At 43.9% G+C, this 20,037-nt stretch overlaps 1 protein-coding gene across 1 annotated transcript in view; it reads right to left on the bottom strand.

Moving 5' to 3' along the window:
- Positions 1-20,037, bottom strand: part of prex2 (phosphatidylinositol-3,4,5-trisphosphate-dependent Rac exchange factor 2) — a 135,114-nt gene that overhangs the window by 99,681 nt on the left and 15,396 nt on the right. The window contains exons 2-4 of the mRNA XM_034289308.1: positions 5,650-5,721; positions 3,268-3,390; positions 655-759 (exon numbers count right to left, since the gene is read on the bottom strand). Coding sequence (XP_034145199.1) covers positions 655-759; positions 3,268-3,390; positions 5,650-5,721 — 300 coding nt within the window. The remainder of the gene's footprint in view (positions 1-654; positions 760-3,267; positions 3,391-5,649; positions 5,722-20,037) is intronic.

Genomic DNA, 20,037 nt, shown 5'->3' with positions numbered 1-20,037 from the left:
ATAGAACTTTGTTTTACTTGCATTCAGCAGCCGCATGAGGTTAACAAGTGCATCCTGTAGCAAATTAAAATCTGACTGTAGCGGCGCAAAAGCTTGAGTAAGAGATGGGTCTGTGGTATAAAGCACTGGATCATCAGCACAAACATGAAAAGAGGTACAGGCATTATTTATGTAAACAGTGAATCGAACCTTGCGGAACTCCTCTGTGTACAGTGACTAAGTTAGATTAAACTCCATCTGCAAATGTAGTCAGCCACCTATCACCCAGATATTTCTGAAACCACAGAGAGGTGCTGATATGGCCAAGCCCCGTGAGGTCTGTTTTTTTATTTAAAAAAATGATCAACTGTACCAAAGACCCTATATTTCAGGTCAATGAACAACACAATAAAGTTTAATTTCTCATCCAAAGCTTTGAACATATAATTCGCAACCAACATGGTGGTGATACTATTTCTGTGCCCCGGTCTAAAACCAGATCGATACTGATTTAACATGCATATATCCTACACGAATATAAAGAGAGAATTAGGGAGAGAGACCGAAAATAAAAGACAACATAAAACAATAAAGACAACCCACATTGAGTAGAGGCAGTACATATATATATGTATGTATGTATATAAATATATAGCCACACATGCTGTTTCTCACCAGTAAACAAGTCCTGACACTCCTGAACTTGTTGAGTTCCAGGAGCAACTTCTGTGCCTTCTCATGGTTCCCACAGTACTCATCATACTTCTGGAAACCACTCCTCTGGAGAGGAAGAGGAGAAAGGGGAACGGGGAGGGGTAATTGTCAGCATGACAACTTGAAATACATAACAGAAAAATTTATGAGCATAATCTCATCTCAGTCTCTGGCTCTGTCTCTCAAATTGATGAGAGATGGATAGAGACAAAGCCAGAGACGGAGTGGGAGATGTATGCATATAATATAAACGTAATATATGCATATTACATTTAACCTATACCAAACACATGACCTCAATAAACACCTAACTTTTAACCCACCAGGACCCTGACCTCCAAGCTTCACCTGAAACATGACCAGAAACCATCCCTTCTACAAAACTAGAAAGACATTTCCCAACTCTTTCTGGGAAATCTCTCTATTCCACTGTATAGAAATAGTGAAAAAAGAAAAGGGATATTAAACAAATGGGTGAATGTGTGTCTTTTGAGTGTGTGTGAAAAGATAATTGTGTACAATTATATTAGTGAGTGAGAATCACAAGACCAAACTTCAGATCTTTCTCAGCAAAACACAACAATTTGCTGACAATTTTAACATCAGACCAATGAAATGAATGATGCATTAATTCAAGTAATTCATGTTTACAGTGGTGATGGAAGGAGCTTTTACAGGAAGCACAAAGGTTAAGAGGTCATGAATATGTTTATATCAAACACATTGGTTATGTGAAGAAGATGGCTTCCACATTTCACCTCATTTTCCATATTGGAACCATTAGACCTGCGATTCTACTTTGATGGCAGTCAGATCACATTAGCTTTAACTTATTTGTTTTTCATCTCTGCAAAATCAGAGACCTCTCTCTCTCTCTAGGAACTCTGTCCTAGAGCACGGGGTATCAATCACAGAGAAAAAGAGGAAATTGACAAATTTGGAAGAACTTTTGAGGGATTGAGAACAGATCAGAGAGGTTGGAAAAAAGTTTTTTTCCTGTTGTCATGTCAATAACCCAGGTCTTGTCTGGTACCAAACAAACGTGTAAGCAGAGACGTCTTAAATCCTGACCGCTCTTTTTTAAGTTGACCTATGCCCTTTAACAATGACGGTGACAAAATGTTACCACAGGGATTTTAGAGAATTTCTTTGTGCATCTTTTGGTCAGTCCTTGGTCTGGATTTTCCATTGACTTGAAATAGCTTGAAAACGGATCTGTTACCTTTTCCAGAGTCATGCAGTATCAACAGTTTTTCTTCTGAAAGCATCTGAGTGCTCTTTTTATCTAGCCATTAACACTCACTTTTAGGATTAAAGCACAACCAAAAAAACATTTTTGATCCCAAAATGTTGAATAATTTGCACCGCATTCAATGGTATTCCAGTTTATTTTAAGCATTTTGTAAATAAAACCATTAATTTTAAGGGAGTGTACTTTCTTCCACACAGCATGTGTGAAACAGGACAAATATAAATAGCCAATTTGTCACACGTGTCTCATTCAGCGACCCCTCCCCGGCCTTTTGACCACCAGCAACCCGTTCAAATTCCCCTCTGCTCAGTTCCCCAGACAAGCTCAACCCAATGCCACTCTGTTTTACTGTGCACACCTGTTTGTCATTAGCGTCCTTTATAATCCCTTGGTCTGTGTTCAGTGTTCAGGGCAAACGAATGTTAGTTTGGAATTCTGTTGTGTTACTAACCAGCCCCATGACCTGTTTTACTTAGGTGTATATCTGGAGTTTTAGTATGTTCGTTTTTCCTAGATTTAACAGGCTTCTTAGCCTGTTGCCCTTGTTTGACCTTCACTAGCCACCTTTATTAAATATACTACATACATCTGCAACTATTACCAGCTCATCCCTTATCCCAGAGGTGTCAAACCGGTTCCACGGAGGGCCGAGTGTCTGCAGGTTTTTGCTCTCTCCTTGTACTTGATTGGTTAATTAGGTCACTGATTGGTTAGTTTCTACCCTCACCTGGTTGTGTAGGTATGAACTAGGAACCAATTTATAGGAAAAACCAAAAACCTGCAGACACTCGGCCCTTTGTGGAACCGGTTTGACACCTGTGCCTTATCCCATCAGTGCACAATTTGACCTTTGAGATTTAGCTCAGAATGACTCTGGGTTTTCGTAGCGTCGGGTAACCCCTTATGCCTCAAACAGACACAGGGATAGACTGCTGAGCCATTAAGATGACATTCAGGTTTAATTAACCTCTCAGCTTTGCCAAACAAGGACAGATATGACCTAGGACATGGTCAACATGACAACATTGTTAGATCCAGGTCACACATACATGTTGGATACTTCCTAAATGGATCTCTACTCCCTAGATAATGCACTTTTCTGACCAGAACCCATTGCGTTGCAGGGCTTGATATAGGGAATAGGATGGAACACAGCTGCGGTTTTTCAGCATCTCTATTATGTGAGAGTCATAGTACAGGAAGCATTTTGTGTGTACAAGGGCTAGTGTTGAGAAATATAGAATTCAAGGTAACTTATTCAACATCGGTCCCGTTCTGTTGTCTTTTAGCGGTACGGAGCTACGGAAACCTGTGAAACTCACAAAGTGCAGAAAGCAGCGGCCAACTTCATTATGGGCTTGAGGATCTGGGTGTAGGAGCTCTTCCACCATGGACAGGAAGTTACGATGCACAGACAGGATCTCCTCCAGGTTGGAGAACAACACCTAGACAAGGAGAGAATACACTGTAACACCAGGGGACCAAACATGCCGTGACACCAGCGGAATGAATACACTGTAAGACCAGTCGGTTGAAGTACACTAGTTACATTCCCTTCACTCATTCAGTTGATTTCCACACTTACATGTGATCGTCACATTAATTACTAGCTAGAAATGGAACTTCAGATTAATAACTTTGCCATCGCAAACACTTTTGCGAGAATGACAACATGAGGAAGGTGTGGCCAGGTGAGGGAAGGTATTAAACTAGGAAGTCCTAGTAATTTCCCATGAGCCATCAACAGGTAACATTAATGGATTGGTGCATCCCAAAAAACCTTTAAAAATGGATAAAAACAGGTGAGGTTGGTTGTGCACGACACGAACAGAACTAAAACTCTAATAAATGTTTGTGTAAAAGAAAAGCTGATTGAAAGGGTCTGGAACAATAGGAAGGTTATTTCGGGTAGGATAAACGAGCCTATCATAACTGAATACCTACAAATCACCTGACATCATCGTGACCAATCAGACAGTTTCGACAAGGATGCAAATGTGTGTCCAACCCTACAAGAGGCAAAAAATCTGCAACACCTCAACCACCTTTTGTTTGTCACATGTTAAAAAACTAAATGCTACTTGTCATGTCTTCATTTTTGTAAATCATTTCACTCATGTATTTTGGGAGCCACCCCTGAAAAACGTAATTTTCCTGACGCACAAGTGGTCAAGACTTGCCTATTTTCAAGAAAGTGCATTTACTTCTATGGTGCTTTTTCTTAGCACACTTCTTACCTTTTACCTCTTTCAAAAGAAGGTGAGAGAGGGGGAGCATATCAAATTGACAATCAAATGTTGGAATGTTTTAGGGCACTGCACAGTTGGAGTGTGAGAGAGCATAATACTGTGGCTGGGAGGGCAGTAAAAAGACAGGTCAGAACAATGGACAAGGTTTCTTTGAAACAGACATTACAGTTTCAGACTTTACTTAATCTCGTAATTCTGGCGTTGAGAGGAAATTAGCATTTGTGAAAATGCTGTAACGTGAGATATTTTTATAACTCTGAGACATTTTATATGCTTCATTGTACGGAAAGCTGAACTCAGCCTTGATGTGGGATTGGGTCTCTTTGTGCTTTAATGTCATTTATGTGGCGATGCTAAAGCTCAAAACAATGTGCTGACTGTGGACAGGGATCTGGGGAGAGGGGCCATTTAAAACCTGTGGTGGACTGCACCAACTTCAGAGAGCTTCAAGGAACATGCGCTTTCTAGAAAAAACAGCATGGTTCTTACATTGAGCAGAACATGGAATCATGTACATTTCTGCTCTGCGAGTTCCAGTTCTATCTCTTCCCACTCTGGCATGTTCCTAAACAGTAAGGTTCCCTGGCAGAAGGAATTGATTAGGACAGCCGTTTGTTAGCAGAAACCAAGAAATTCTAGAACCCTGACCTCCGTCTGCCCTTGTTCCCTTATTCTGCCCCCCCCCCACAAAAAAGAAATCTTACAACGTGTTCTCAAACACGGGGTTGGAATGCTCCGTCAGAAATGTTCCAAAACATGGAACACGGGCGTAGGCTGCTCGTCCGACAACACATGTTTACCTTTCCTGAGTAAGCTACCATTGAGTCTGAAATGTGTTAAGAATATCTCAGAGTTCCCTCTTTAATGCACTACTTTTAATAATACCACAACAGGGCTAAGCTGCCCGTTCCCTTGTTTGAAAAAAAGCAGTCAATAGAGCAGCACTACATAGGGAACATTTTGACATCCTATGAGACAAATATGTACACTCCTAAAAGACGATCCTAATAGTCCAACTCCCCCACACAGCCGGTTTAAAATCAGTTATAAATAGTTTGTATTCATAGCTGTTTTCTCTATCGGCCCTCTTCTTTATTCAGAGAAATGCTATATTTCGGCCTGAACAAGTCCCTCAAACAAATGATTGTGCCTAAGATGGATTCCCACTGTCATTTCCATCTCCTTATTGGATTCTTTTATCAGAAGAAGGTTCAAAATGGCCAGTCAAATTCCCAGTCACATATTTACAGTCTTAATTACAGAGCTCATTAAGCAATTACTAGATCAGGTAATTAGTATGTAATTAGAGTAAACCAATTTAAGTGGTCCAGTCTGCATTACTTGGTTGATCCGGGTCCTTCCAACTCTAAGAACTGTGGGTTCTATTCCCAATTGGGGCACCTACATCAATAACAATGAACCCTTAAAAGGCCTAAAAAAACAGCTGAACCTCACCCTGACAGTTTCCTCCGTGATGTTCTTGTCGATCTTCATGGCTGCATACTGGTTGAGACGGTGGAGAAACACCTGAGGAGGAAAAACAAGACATTTAGTACCACTTTGAACATCGTAAATAATTAATTCCCTTTTGTCGCATGATAGTGATATCCTCTTAGAGCTGGAAGTTTAGCAGACCAATCACAAGACCCAATTGGCACCCAATTCCCTATTTAGCACACTACTTTTATCCAAGGCCCATTTGGGGGCTGTGTGCAAAAGTTATACACTATACTGACATTAGGATGGAACTCGGGTCGAAAGTATGTAGTTCTGATCAGGAACTTCATCAGCTGCTACCAAGGCAACAGCTAATCATCATGGGGAACCGAACAAAGAAGTGCACTATAAAGTAAATAGTGTGTGAATTGAGACTTAGCAGCGGGCCATCCTCCTTAACTGCTTGCAGCTGCAAAAAAGAGCCAGAGCAGAAAGCTAGTGCAGTGACCCAGAGCAAACTGCCAGAGCAGAGGGCCAGTAAAGACTGCTAGAGCAGAGGGCCAGAGCAGAAGGCCAGAGCAGAGGGCCAGAGCATAAAGCCAGAGCAGAGGGCCAGAGCAGAGGGCCAGAGCAGAGGGCCAGAGCAGAGAGCCAGAGCAGAAAGCCAGAGCAGAGGGCCAGAGCAGAGGGCCAGAGCAGAGGGCCAGAGCAGAGAGCCAGAGCAGAAAGCCAGAGCAAACGCTAAACATAACAGACACCGGATCCACGTGTGGAAACTGATCTTCACTCTGGAAGATAAACAACTGGGATCACATCATAGCTGAAGTGGATGGACTTTCAAAGGAGGTCACAATCATGACGGCCGGGGAAGGAGATGGGAAGGAGGCGGTAGGGCTAACAGTGTGAACTGAGATGTTTTAGAGGAGGTTTTGGTTGCTCTTAGGATCTTGGGTAACAAATTGTTCAAGCCATCAGGCAACCGGCTACCAACTCATAGCGCTTTTGGCATTTTGTTCGGCCCACTGAAGTACTGAAAACTATTCCTGTAACCAGAACCAAGTGTAGTCACAATCTAAGAAGACCTGGGCCAGTGGAAAACACAGACTCCCTTGGGCTTCAGGCTGCATTTCAAGTGGAGATCTGTCAATATCAAGACAAAACACGGCCTGTGTGTCTCCGTGTTCAGCAGCTTTGTTTCCCCAACGGCACCCTATTCGCTCCTCAGTGCACTACTTTAGACGGGGCTCAATGAGAAAAAGTAGTCCTCTAGACAGGGAGCTGGGTGTCATTTGGGACGGACGTCAATGGCACAGCCCATTAAACGGGACTGATGACGACAGCGTTCTCAAATTGCGTCAATTCAGGAACGCCGGGCAGGAAATAAGAAATGACAGAAAGGATGGCAAATCATATCTGGAAAAAAGAAATAACTTATTTCAACAAAAAAAAAAGAATGAATGAGCTGGAGTGCGTTCAAGGGAACGTGAGCCTGGTCGAGGACCTGCGCTGGAGGGAGACATCACAGAGGGAAATAGCATTTTGTTTGAATTCACACGTCTGAATCTTATCTTTGCTCAACACCATTGTGTGTTTACTCCTTAAGAAAGACTGTCATCTGTCATTCAGCTTGCACACATACTGTCCTGTCAAACTTGAGTGAACTCGGCCACTGAAGAGAGAAATATGTAAACGTATACAGTATGATTCAAGAAAGTCCTGCTGCCGTACATATCCAGACATGTTTTATACTGTGTTCTGACAGTTGGACACCAAGTGCGAAAATTGTAGGAAGGTCGGACGTGGGAAGTGAAGCGGTCTCTGTTTGGGGACAGAGGCTATAGTCGGGAAAATGACGCTAGCTCTAGACCGCAAGTTGATCGTGACAAAGACCCGATCCGTCCAGGCTTCCAAAAACACATCCATGGGGTGCAAGCTAGTTGTTTTTCAGCCAGCCCTAGACTCAATAAACAAAGGTTCCTTGGTCCACTCCTTGCTCCAAAAATACTAGGTTAAGACAAGGGGCAATGCCCTCACTACATCACCAGGCTGTCTGGCAGTCCACCCGGCTGTCAAGGGGTTAAAGGGCAAATGTTTGATTCAAATTACCACAGAGGTTGTCGCTGCATAGACGTTTTCACAAAACAGTTGAGGGATTGACGCCGGAAAAATTTAACTGCAGTCATAATCGCAAACGAAGACATTTCATTACTGCCAGACTCAAGAGACGAGCAGGCATGGAAACAATCACTGTAGCATGCTGGGTAATTGAACTGACCTGCTCTCTATGGTCCAGGAATGTCATATGTCCTGTAGAGACCTTAAGTAGGCAATGTACATCCCAAATGACACCAAAATTCCTCATTGGGACCCCGTCGGGAATAGTGCGTTGTAGAGTGCTAACACACAAAGTGTGGCCATTTGGGACACACATTGGTTGGAAACAGACACAAGCCATGTAAACAGCTCATGTACACAAACTTGATGACCACATGTGCAAAAAGCATTTTCTGTTAGAAGTGCTCCAAAGTAATGTTGATGACACTGTCAAAATAAACCTGTTTTTTATAGTTGCTGGTCTAGTGGGGTCAGACGACGTTTGGACAGCATACACTCCTGTTAGATGTACTGACACAAAACGTCAAATGTCCTCAAATTCTCCTGGTTTAAGTTTCAGGGTTTTTTTTACTCTGAAAGGACAGATCACCAGACAGAGAATATCCATAAAAAATGTGTTTAGGGTGGGTGGGCTTTATCTGTGAATGGGAAACCACCTAAACTAACTTTAATATTAATGCCTTCACATCATTGTCTCGATCGTATTAAAACATACAGATGTTAGGGGAAGTGCCTGTTTTTTTAAGCTAGCTATCTTAAAAGGTATGCACAGTTAGACTCTAGACAAGAGTGTCTGCTAAATGCCTAGCATGTAAAAAGGCTAGGGGAGTTCTACAAAGCCCAGGAACTAACAGGGTATTGTATCCAAGACGACTCAGAGACAACACAGCAAAACGCCTCTGCTCTCAGCCCTGCTCTCCGCGTGAGGACCCGAGAGGGTGTGCGCCTTGTCCCCAGTGACACACTGCTGCATAGACAGCGCACTACCTTTGACTGGAGTTTGTGAAGAACGGGCTGCCAGTTGGGAGTCGGATCGGATAGCTGAACCGAGGAATGTGAGCGGGTGGATGGAGATGGAAGGGGCTTGACTAAATAATCAGTCTTATTGTAGGCCTCGGCTACACTGATTACCATTCTGTAGATGTAGCCTCCTAGCTTACTGCACAGCACAGCGGCTGACTGACTAGCATTAGCATCTCATTAGCAAGTCTAATATCTTTGTGTGTGTCTGTGTGTGTGTGTGTGTGTGTGTGTGTGTCTGCTCTGTAGCTGTAAACACACGTATGAAGGAGTGTCGTTAATCGCTGATCGCATAGCCTGACAGGAGCTGGAGACATTAGAGAGACAGCGTAGTTCCTGCCAACAAAAGTAGCGCTAATTGACATTCAGAACAGTTCCCTGTCATTTATGTAAAATGCAAGAGACAGTTCGCGGTGAGCTAATTGTAAGACTCCTACATCTGTTTATTTGTGAGAAAACGGGGAATTAATTTACATCCAAGTGTGGATGATTTCCTCAGTGAGAGAAAATGTAGACTGGGATCCCTTCTTTACTATCCTTAGAAGTCTAAGCGTACGGTAATTCATGCCTTCGGTAATTCATGCTCAGTAGATGCTAACTGGGATTCATCAAGTACAGCTTCTGGTTGGTTATAGAGAGAAAGAGAGAGAGACAAAGAATGAAAGCAAGACACAGCAAGAGAGATGCAAAGGAATGTCTTTATGAAGTTCTGGCACTAGAGCTGTTTATCCAACAGCCCGTGCACATAAGACTGACAGTCATGCAGGATGAAATGTAACTTTTCAGTTACAGATTGCAAATCTGATGCATGAAAGTAAAAATACAATAGCCCTCACTGAGTTTTTTGTCAGTAAAGTAATTATATTACATTTTAGTAATTTGGCAGACACTCTTACCCAGAAATACTCCCAGGAGCGATACTTTTTCACAATAAAGCCATTCAGAAAAAAACTGTACAAATTGATACATCAATACAAAGATGTAAGAAAAATGTAAATCAAATCACAGCCATCAAAAAGAACAGGTAGACTCTTCCACAGGCCCCCAATAATCATCTGAAACTGCTGGAACAGTTCTAGAATGTGAATATGTAAAGTGTTCTCTCATTTGTTCCAGCCATATAGTGCTCTAAAGCAAAATCCTGATTTATTTCACTCAGTGAACGCCCCTGCAAACACAAGAGTTAATACAGACAAAAAGACAGACAGATACACAGGCAAACAGACAGTCGGACAGACTGATCAATGAGCCTTTCTGACCCAAGACAACGGGTCTTGGCTTAATCACAACAGGCCTCATTGATGTTCTTGAACTTCACAGGGGAACCTAAAACAGCACAGCAGACACAAAAGGCTGGGATGAGACGCATGCAGCCCAGACCAATGATACGGAACACATGGCCACACATCCGTCTCTGTCTCCAACTCCCCATCCTTACATTCATCCTCCAAACCCCAGAAGCAGACGGTGTTCCCCCAGGGGTGGATGTGCTTTCAGCAGGAAACCGCCATTTCTAGTTCCCAAACAGAACCATATTCCATATCGCAGTGCTCTACTTTCAACCGGGGCAATTTTGGTCACAAGAAGTGCACTGCCCAGGGTTCAGGACGTCATTTGAGCCGCACAACGTGTCTGGAAAAGGGAACTAGCCCCACAGCCGAACAAAAGCAGACATAATCATAGCCCCTCTAGGGAACGGGGAGGCTGCTTCATGTCTATTATAGCCCCTCAAACCCAGATGCGTGGATTGACACAAAAGAATGACTGCCTAGCTGTGGCTACGCGAGTAAACTGTCCCTGATGAAAATTCCCACTGATTGCATGGACACCTTTATAAAGCCACGGCTACATGAGTAAACACTGAAGTCCACTACTCTGTGATCAGCACATTCAGAGAGCTTTCTATTCTACTAGTACCTATAGGAGACAAAATAAGTTAACTATTTAGGGAATAAGGAAGAGGTGAAAAGGATGCAAGAAGCATAATGCAAGACAGTGTAAACATATTTAGAAAAAGGATTCTTGGGCAGCGTTCCAGAACTCAAGCATGTGCTTGAAGTCAAACAGGAAACATTCTAGAAGTCAAACATAAGCAATATTCTTGAAGTCACACAGTTGCAACATTCTAGAAGTCGAATGTAGACAACATTCAAGAAGTCAAACATGGGCAACATTCTAGAATTCAAACATGGGCAACACTGTAGAAGTCAAACAAGGACAACGTTCTAGAAGTCAAAGAGGGTAACATTCTAGAAGTCAAACAGGGGCAACATTCTAGAAGTCAAACATGGGCAACATTGTAGAAGTCAAACAAGGACAACGTTCTAGAAGTCAAACATGGGTAATGTTCTAGAAGTCAAACATGGGTAATGTTCTAGAAGTCAGGTACTAATGGTGACGTGAACACAGAGCTCGACACTGGTTAAACACCAAGGCATTTCTACCCTGGCTCGTTTCTCTTCTGTTGCCGGATGGTGGTCCATACCAGTAAATCCTCTATCTAGGTATATGACAGCATCCAGCTGACAGAGATTTTCTCGCTCCCTTATTTTGCCCCCAGGGCCTGATGTATATACAGTAGGAAACTAATATGTTCCCCATCAGTGGAATCTGGCAGAGGGAGCACAACTAGTGTCTTATCTCACACAGCATGAGTTCCTATCACCTGGGTCTCTCACCATGTGTGTCCCAAACCACAACCTATTCCCTATGTAGAGCACTATTTTTGCATGACTTCCAATATCAAATGTTCTATATTGAGAAGCAAGGAAGAAAATTCAAACTACCTATTTTTATTCTATTGTATTTAAAATAAAATAAAATAAATATATATAAATAAACTTGCTTGCTTACATTGTTGGATAATGTATAATCAGTCAGTAAACTGCACGGGATGTTGTATAATCAGTCAGTCAATAGACTGTGTAGGATAATGTTTAATCAGTCAGTAAACTGCATAAGATGTTGGATAATCAGTCAATCAGTAGACTGTGTAGGATAATGTTTAATCAGTCAGTAAACTGCGTAGGATGTTGCTATGGAGCAACTAGTGGTGTGGAACACTACCATAAAACTGGAACATAAAGGATGATTCTATTTGTATCCAGTACCAAAATAACTACTCCAATAGAAGTGATTTTGAGAGATTGAACTCTGACCTCCACATAGACCCGAAAACAATTTACTGTAATTCATCAAACAATCTGAATGTTCCCCCAATGGTTTAAACCAGAACTGCTTAAACAGATGTCCTGGCTAGCTATTTACTTTCCTCAAACACATTTCTGCGACATAAGAGAACTTCCAGTCATTTTCTCTGAAAAAATCTGCGATGTTATTGTCTTCTGCCACATCTGTTTATTTGTCCCTCAGGGTCCCTTTGCACAGCCAATTGAATGTGGGTGGTTACATGATGAACACACAACTCTTGGGGTGGGAGGCTGGGAGGCTGGGAGGCCATGACATCCCATTAATGGGAGGCTGTGAAATCATGTTACAGGGAGGCTATGAATTAATGTTACTGAGAGTGTGTGACAATCACATTAGTGATTGAAAAAGGTGATGTGATTCAACACACAGTAGTGTTGAATTTCAGTGGCTAGGAAAAACTCCCTAAGAAGGCCGAAATTTAGGAAGAAACCTAGAGAGGACCCAGGCTCAGAGGGGTGACCAGTCCTCTTCTGGCTGTGCCGGGTGAGATATTAAGAGTCCAATTGGAATAATTAATAAATGCATGTGGGCTGAGTCCAGAGTCTATTTAAATTGAAACTAGGTCAGAAGAATGACCAGATGGTCAAGGACAGGGACAGCAACGGGCCCCCCGCAAGTGTGGACCAGGACCTCATGTCCTCCTAAAGTTCAAAACGGGAGGAGACTGGGAAAATTCAGAAAATGCATTCCTCATATCAACAACGGAGAACTTAGTGGGGAAGGAGAACTGACCCAATCCCCCAGCACAATAATATAGCAGCGTGAGACCTTGGGACTGAGACAGGGGGGTCCGGCGACACTGTGGCCCTACCCGGTGGAGGCCCTGGACAGGGCCCAACAGCCAGGAAATCAATCCACCCACATTGCCAGGCATCAACCAAAGGGACACCCACCAACCGCAACCACCCTGAATGAGGGCCGAGTATTGCCAGCAGAGTACAGCCCAATTGCACAAGTGCACAACAGAGGGACAACAACAAGCCAGTGACTCTTCCCCCGAAAGGCATTGGAGGGAGGGCATCCCAGTGGCGATGAGAGCTCAGCTGGCAAAACAGCAAGGGTGGACAGTATCAAGCCTTCTGGTCACCTTCACGCCCCCGGGCCAGGCTACACCTAATCAAAAACCGTGCTGAAGAGAAAGTTTGCACTGAGTTTGCATTTCTAAGCTTAATTGGCAGATTTATTCCACAGTAGTGGAGGTCTATGAGAAAAGGCACTGCCTCTGGCTGTTTGTTTCGAAATTCTAGGTACAGTTAAAAGGCCGGCATCTTGCGATCGTAGGTTACGTGTAGCTATGTATGGCAAAGTAAGTAGGAGCAAATCCATGTGTTGATTTATAGGTTAACAGTAAAACCTTAAAAACAGCCCTAACCCTAACAGGCATCTGATCCAATAATCCAGGATTTTGGGGGGAAATTATAAGATCTACAATATCTATTTCTCGTGACTAAATCCAAGGTGTGATTGTGGCGGTGTGTTGGACCTGAGACATGTTGGATAAAACCCATTGAGTCAATTATGGCTTCAAAGGCTTTTTGAAGAGGGTCATTGGACTTTTCATATGAAAATATGCCATGAGTACAAGGTTAGACAAGAATCCTGGAAACTCAGTGAGGAACATTGTGTATGGCCCGGGGTGCCTATAAATAGTAGCTATTTAAAACGATTTATCGGCCTGGTTGACTTTCATGAGTAAAACTTCAAAAGAATAAAACTCAGTGATGTGTTTGAGAGAACATTTATATTTACTGTCATAAATATTAGCAACACCCCCTCCTTTTCGGGACGCACGAGGGATATGATCACTAGTATAGCCAGGAGGAGAGGCCTCATTTAAGGCAGTGAATTCATTAGGCTTTAGCCAAGTTTCACATAAACCAATAGCATCTAGTTCATGATCAGAGATTAATTCATTTACTGCAACTGCCTTTGGAGCAAGGGATCTAACATTTAGGAGTCCCATTTTGATGATACAGTCGTATCATCAAAAACAAGGTGATACAGTCGTTTTTATTTGTGAACGAGGTGGAGGAAGGCTTTATCTTAATAAGGTTGTTTTTGTTAGCAATACCTTGTTTAACTTTTCTCAGCCTGGAACGAGTCACAGTGGCAATAGGTAAAGCTGTACTAACTACTCTGGCTATGCTATCTACAGACTCCACTATGCTAGCAGGCTGGCTAACAGCCTGCGGCATGACCTGAACCCTATCTCATGGTGAGGCTATTGGAGTGAGACTCCTGTCAATGTTCCTAGATAAAAGAAGAGCACCACTCCAGCTAGGATGGAGTCTGTCACTCCTCAGCAGATCATGCCTGGTCCTATTTCTGGGAGAGTCCCAAACAGAGCCAGTTATCTACAAACTCTACCTCCTGCGACGGGCAGAACTACGTTTTCAGCTAGCGATTGAGTTGCACAAGTTTGCTGTAGAGCTCGTCACCACCCCAAGCTGGGAGGGGGCCAGAGAAAATTACTCGATGCCGACATCTTTCTAGCTAGTTTACACGCTGATACTATGTTCTGCTTTGTAACCTCTGACTGTTTCATCCTAACGTTGTTGGTCCAACGTGAATAACAATATCTCTGTACTCTCTATATCTGCCAGTTTTAGACTTCGCTAGCACCAACCCCAGATTTGCGGCTACGTCGGTGGCTCTGCCCTCCGGTTAACAGTGTACGATCGCCGGCTAATTCTTTAGTCTAATACTGCGAGTAATGGAACCGCCGATGATTAAAGTTTTCAGTTTTTCAAGGCCACTTGTAGAACATGCCTGCTGATCATTCCCCTCTGAAGACAGCTCGGGCCTTGACTCCGACTCCAGTGGGGAAAACCTGTTGAAAGTCTCAGTTGGATTAAGCAACGATTCAGGAAAAACTGTGTCAGTGCCACCAGTAAGAAACGATAGTTTTGTTAGCCCCCCGGCACAGCTCCTGCAGCCGGGCAAGAACTTTCTCTTGGTCACTGGGAAGAAATGCTGTCGACCAGTTAAACCTATTTCTACACTAACATAATCCTTACCTGACATTTGCGTCAGAAGCCGAGCCTCTAACTCTGCTACCTTTACCTGAAGATGGTAGTACCGGTGAGGTATAAAATGTGGCATTTAGCAGGTAAAGTATAGCATGTGGGGTATAAAAGGTGAGGTATTTTTAGGTGAAGGATTACATGTGGTATATTAAATGTGAGGTGTAAGAAGTGAGGAATAGCAGGTGAGGTATTATTGTGCTGGGGGTATGAGGAAGGCATTTTCTAACTTTTCTCAGTCTCCTCCAGTTTAAAATTTTAGGAGGAGATGAGGTCCTGGTCCACACCTGCAAAGTACTCGGTTTGGGGGGCCCATTGCTGTCCCTGTCCTTGTCCACCTGGTCATACTTTTGACATAGTCTAAAATCAAATAGACTCTGGATTCAACCCAGAGAAATTTATAAATTATTCCAATTGGATTCTCAATATCTCACCCGCCACAGCCAGAAGAGGACTGGTCACCCCTCTGAGCCTGGGTCCTCTAGGTTTCTTCCTAAAATTCGGCCTTCTTAGGGAGTTTTTCCTAGCCACTGAAAACTACTGTTGTTTGCTCCTTGGGGTTTAAGGCCAGGTGTCTCTGTAAAGCACTTCGTGACAACTGCTGTTGTAAAAAGGGCTTTATAAATAAATTTGATTGATTGATTGAGTTATTAAAATATGAGGTACAGCAGTTGAGGCATTACAGGGTGAGATATTGTAGGTGACATATTGAAGATGAGGGTGAGGTATAGCATGTGACATATTGAAGGCTAAGGTATTGTATGTGAGGTATTAACGGGTGAGGTATTAAAGGTGAGGTATTAAAGGCTGAGGTACTGTAGGTGAGGTAATAAAGTTGAGGTATTGTAGGTGAGGTATTGAAGGTGAGGTTGAGATTGCTGGTGAGGTACAGAACATCATGTCTAACGAGATGAATGGACTTCAACGTCAGACTGTTCCGTCCTGAGGACATATTAAGGCCTTTTCTCCAGACAAACAACATTCATTCAGTGCTTCTCTTTGTTGTCCTAACTGGGCCAATGGAAACAGTGGCCATTCCAGAGACACACACACACAAACACATTTCCCAGTAATGACAACATGGATATGACTGCTGAAATACAAAAATCTTTCTAAACCAGTCTCCTTAAGTCCAGAAAAAAACAGAGGAACCTGTTGGGGAGAGATGGTGCACACTTGAATCAGCTAGAAACGGTGTTCATCTTTTTAAATTATATCCACGGGGGATTGAGGAGGCTTGTTTGCTAGTCTGACTGACACCGGTTCCCGATCCCAACCCTGAGCACGCAGGTCGACTCAGCCGTGCTACTGAATCTATTCATTCACAAAAGGCCTTGGAAATGCTGCTTGAAAATCAGGTCCTCCCTGCCGAGGCATTGTGCCCAGACCAGAAAAACTGGTCCTAGATCAGAGCCCTGGATTGCGGCACTATACATGGTGGTTAGGTTTTTCCCTCATTAAGGGCCAGTGAAGACAACAGCAACAGATATCAGGCAACAGGCCCCTTCCCCTTTGGCCACACTGGAACTGGGTTCTAACAGTATCTGAAATAGTTTAAAATACTTAATACTTAATCGGTTCACTGAGCTGGGACCGATGCCATGAACCACACCCATTCCAGGCTGAAAGCATCTCGAAGATTTCAACGACCACTTGACCCCTGGTCTGACCACGCAGGCTAGCAAGCAGACAAAACCAGTTGACAGAACCAGTTTTAAAGACATTAAATCTCTGTGTTTGTATGTGTGTGTGTGTGTGTGTCTGTGTGTGTGTGTGAGTGTGTCCATGTGTGTGTGTCTGTGTGTGTATATGTGTGTAGTTTATCTGTCTTTTCAGTAAAAATTTCTTATTTGTGGATAAGAGAGAAAGAAGAGGGTGGGGATGGAGAGAGGAAGAGGAGGGTGGGGATGGAGAGAGGAAGAGAGGGAGGGAGAGAAAGGATATGTGAGAGCGGGGGGTAGGGAGACAAAGAGAGGGAGATAAAGGAGATAAAGGAGGAAGAGAGTGAGAAAAGGAGGGGGAGAGAGAGGTAGAGAGAAGGAAAGGAGGTGGTAGAGAGAAGGAAAGGAGGTGGTAGAGAGAAGGAAAGGAGGTGGTAGAGAGAAGGAAAGGAGGTGGTAGGTGTGAGTGTGTGTGTTTGTGAATATATGTGTGTGCCTGTGTGCATGTGTGTGTTTGTGTGTGTGTGTGTGTGTGTGTGTGTGTGAATTATGTGTGTGTGTGTGTGTGTGTGTGTGTGTGTGTGTGAGTGTGTGCGTGAATGTATATGTGTGTGTGTGCGTGTGTAAGGACAAAAAGTCTATGTTTTTCTTTTGCCCTGACATATTGGCTCTTAGGCCCCGAGAGGAAGTGAAACATTGACCATACTTCCTGTTGGGGGATGATCACTGGTGGGGTCACATGGCTCCTCAATCTATTGTACAGTACAGACACTGAGGATTTACATACACACCAAAAAACCCTGAAACATTGAAACACAACGACACACCAAAACATTGAAACACACTGACACACCAAAACACAACGACACACCGAAACATTAAAACACAACAACACACCAAAACTCAACGAAACATTAAAACACACCGACACACCAAAACACAACGAAACGCTGAAACACACCGACACACCGAAACACTGAAACACACCGACACACCAAAACACACCGAAACATTAAAACACAACAACACACCAAAACTCAACGAAACATTAAAACACACCGACACACCAAAACACAACGAAACACTGAAACACACCGACACACCGAAACACTGAAACACACCGACACACCAAAACACACCGAAACATTGAAATACACAGATACACCAAAACACACTGAAACATTAAAACACAATGACACACCAAAACACAACGAAACATTAAAACACAATGACACACCAAAACACAACGAAACATTAAAACACACCAACACACCAAAACACAACGAAACATTGAAATACACTGATACACCAAAACACACTGAAACATTGAAACACACTGACACACCAAAAGATCTTCAGCGTTGAATCGGTCCTTTGTAACTCCTCTCTCGGTTTTTCCGTCCATGAGGAGACACGCCTGTCTTTAACTTTCACAGAGGATTGATGATACCACCCTGACACACACACACACACACACACACAGGTCCACACACACATGGCCACACACACATGTCCACACACACAAACACACGCACGAGAAACAGTGTTTCTCTATCCAGTGGGAATGTGTACAGGAAATACAGCCTATAAATAGAGCTGGGTGGAATGTTAGTGTCTGCCTGGGGAACCAGGTCCATCTGCAAGGAGGGGTACTGTCTCCACGTCCGCCTCCAGAATGGCACCCTGTTCCCTGCCTAGTGCACTCCCTCCCCAGGGTCCTGGATGCCCCACCCAGGGAGTAGAGGGCCGTTTGGGCCATCACCCCCTGGTTTTTATTAACGACACGGCGCGGTGGCTTGGTTTTAAATGATCTTCTTTAATTGTGCCAGGAGAGAAATAAAGGCCAGTCTGTCGCGGTTCGCTCACAGTTTGTTAAAATGAATCGCCCTGGTCGGGGCGTATGTACGGCTATGCCACTGGTAACGTCGGACATGGCGGTCGTAAAAACCTTCAACTAACTTTGGGAAAACCCCTCTATTACTGACACTTCTGCCTCGCATTATATAGCCTTGTTGTTACCTACAGCAATGGACAGTAAATGTAGGTTTTGCCCCGAGCCTCCTAATTATTACCATACCCAGCTAGCACACAACATTTGGCAAACAAATATCTTTCTAGGAGCTTAGTGTGCTAACCGGATTCCATACTGAATAGCAAATACAAAAAATAATGTTCAGTCCATTTTACGGTGAAGGGAGACAGCTATATGAATGGAAATTGTTCAGTAAAGGTTCAAATGAAGTGAGACAGTTATAAGAATGGATATTGCTCTGTGATATAGATAATATATATCTAATAACATAGAGTTGGTATTTTTGAACTCAGGTCCGTATCTGCATGCTTCATTTAAACCTCCAATCTCTGTGTGCAGCAAAGCAAACCTATTAGATTGATAGTAGGCGATTCTCAATGGTAGTAAGGATCCACTCCCACACACACACACTCTCACACACACACACACACACACAGATTGCTGGTTCAAGCAATGACTAAGCAGAATGGCTAAACTCAGTAGGCCTCCCAAGCCTGATTGGCCCCATCAACATGACGAGCATCCTGGCTCTCCAAACCCTCCATCAGGAACACGGCCCCATGCTGTCATCTGACCCAGTAGGCATGGAGGGGAGCCAGGGTACAACATCCTCCAGCCTCTGCCTCCTCCTTCTCTCAGGGACACAACTGGGCAGGGATGAACCTTGACTCTTCAGACGCCCTCAACTAAGCCGTCTTCTGCCTCTGATGGCGCTTGTGTCTCTCTGGGACTGAACTGGAAAGAACTGGACCGGGTCAATGGAGAGAATAACAAGCAGTCTTTCTCCTCTCTCCCCAGGCCCACAGACAGCCTGACAGCCAACCCCTGAAGAGACAAAGATATACACTGACATACAGAGAGACAGAGATACAGACAGAGAGAGGGAGACAGCGATACAGAAAGACAGAGATATAGGCAGACAGACAGAGAGAGGGAGACAGAGATATAGAGAGAGATAAATTGACAGACAGAGAAAGAACAGGCGAGACAGAGAGAGGAAAACAGGGATACAGACAGACAGAGAGACAGAGACAGAGTGTCTGCCAAGCAGAAGCCACTGCAAAGTGCCCTCCAACCCTCCCCGCGCTCTCCCTCCAACCCTCCCCGCGCTCTCCCTCCAACCCTCCCCGCGCTCTCCCTCCAACCCTCCCCGCGCTCTCCCTCCAACCCTCCCCGCGCTCTCCCTCCTGGCTCCACGGGCTCTGGGCTCTGGGCCATCTTTGTATCTGTTAATGGACAGAGAGAGCAGCGCTCCATCTCCAGCCTGGAACAGAACCAGCACCGCCGTGCCAACATCACAACCAACGGACAGAGCCCTGCCATTACCATGCTTACAAGCGACTCA

The sequence above is a fragment of the Esox lucius genome, chromosome 21 (genome assembly GCF_011004845.1).
Source record: "Esox lucius isolate fEsoLuc1 chromosome 21, fEsoLuc1.pri, whole genome shotgun sequence".
NCBI lineage: Eukaryota > Metazoa > Chordata > Actinopteri > Esociformes > Esocidae > Esox > Esox lucius.
Note: the sequence above shows the minus strand (reverse complement) of the source record. Positions and strands in the feature narration are given on the sequence as shown.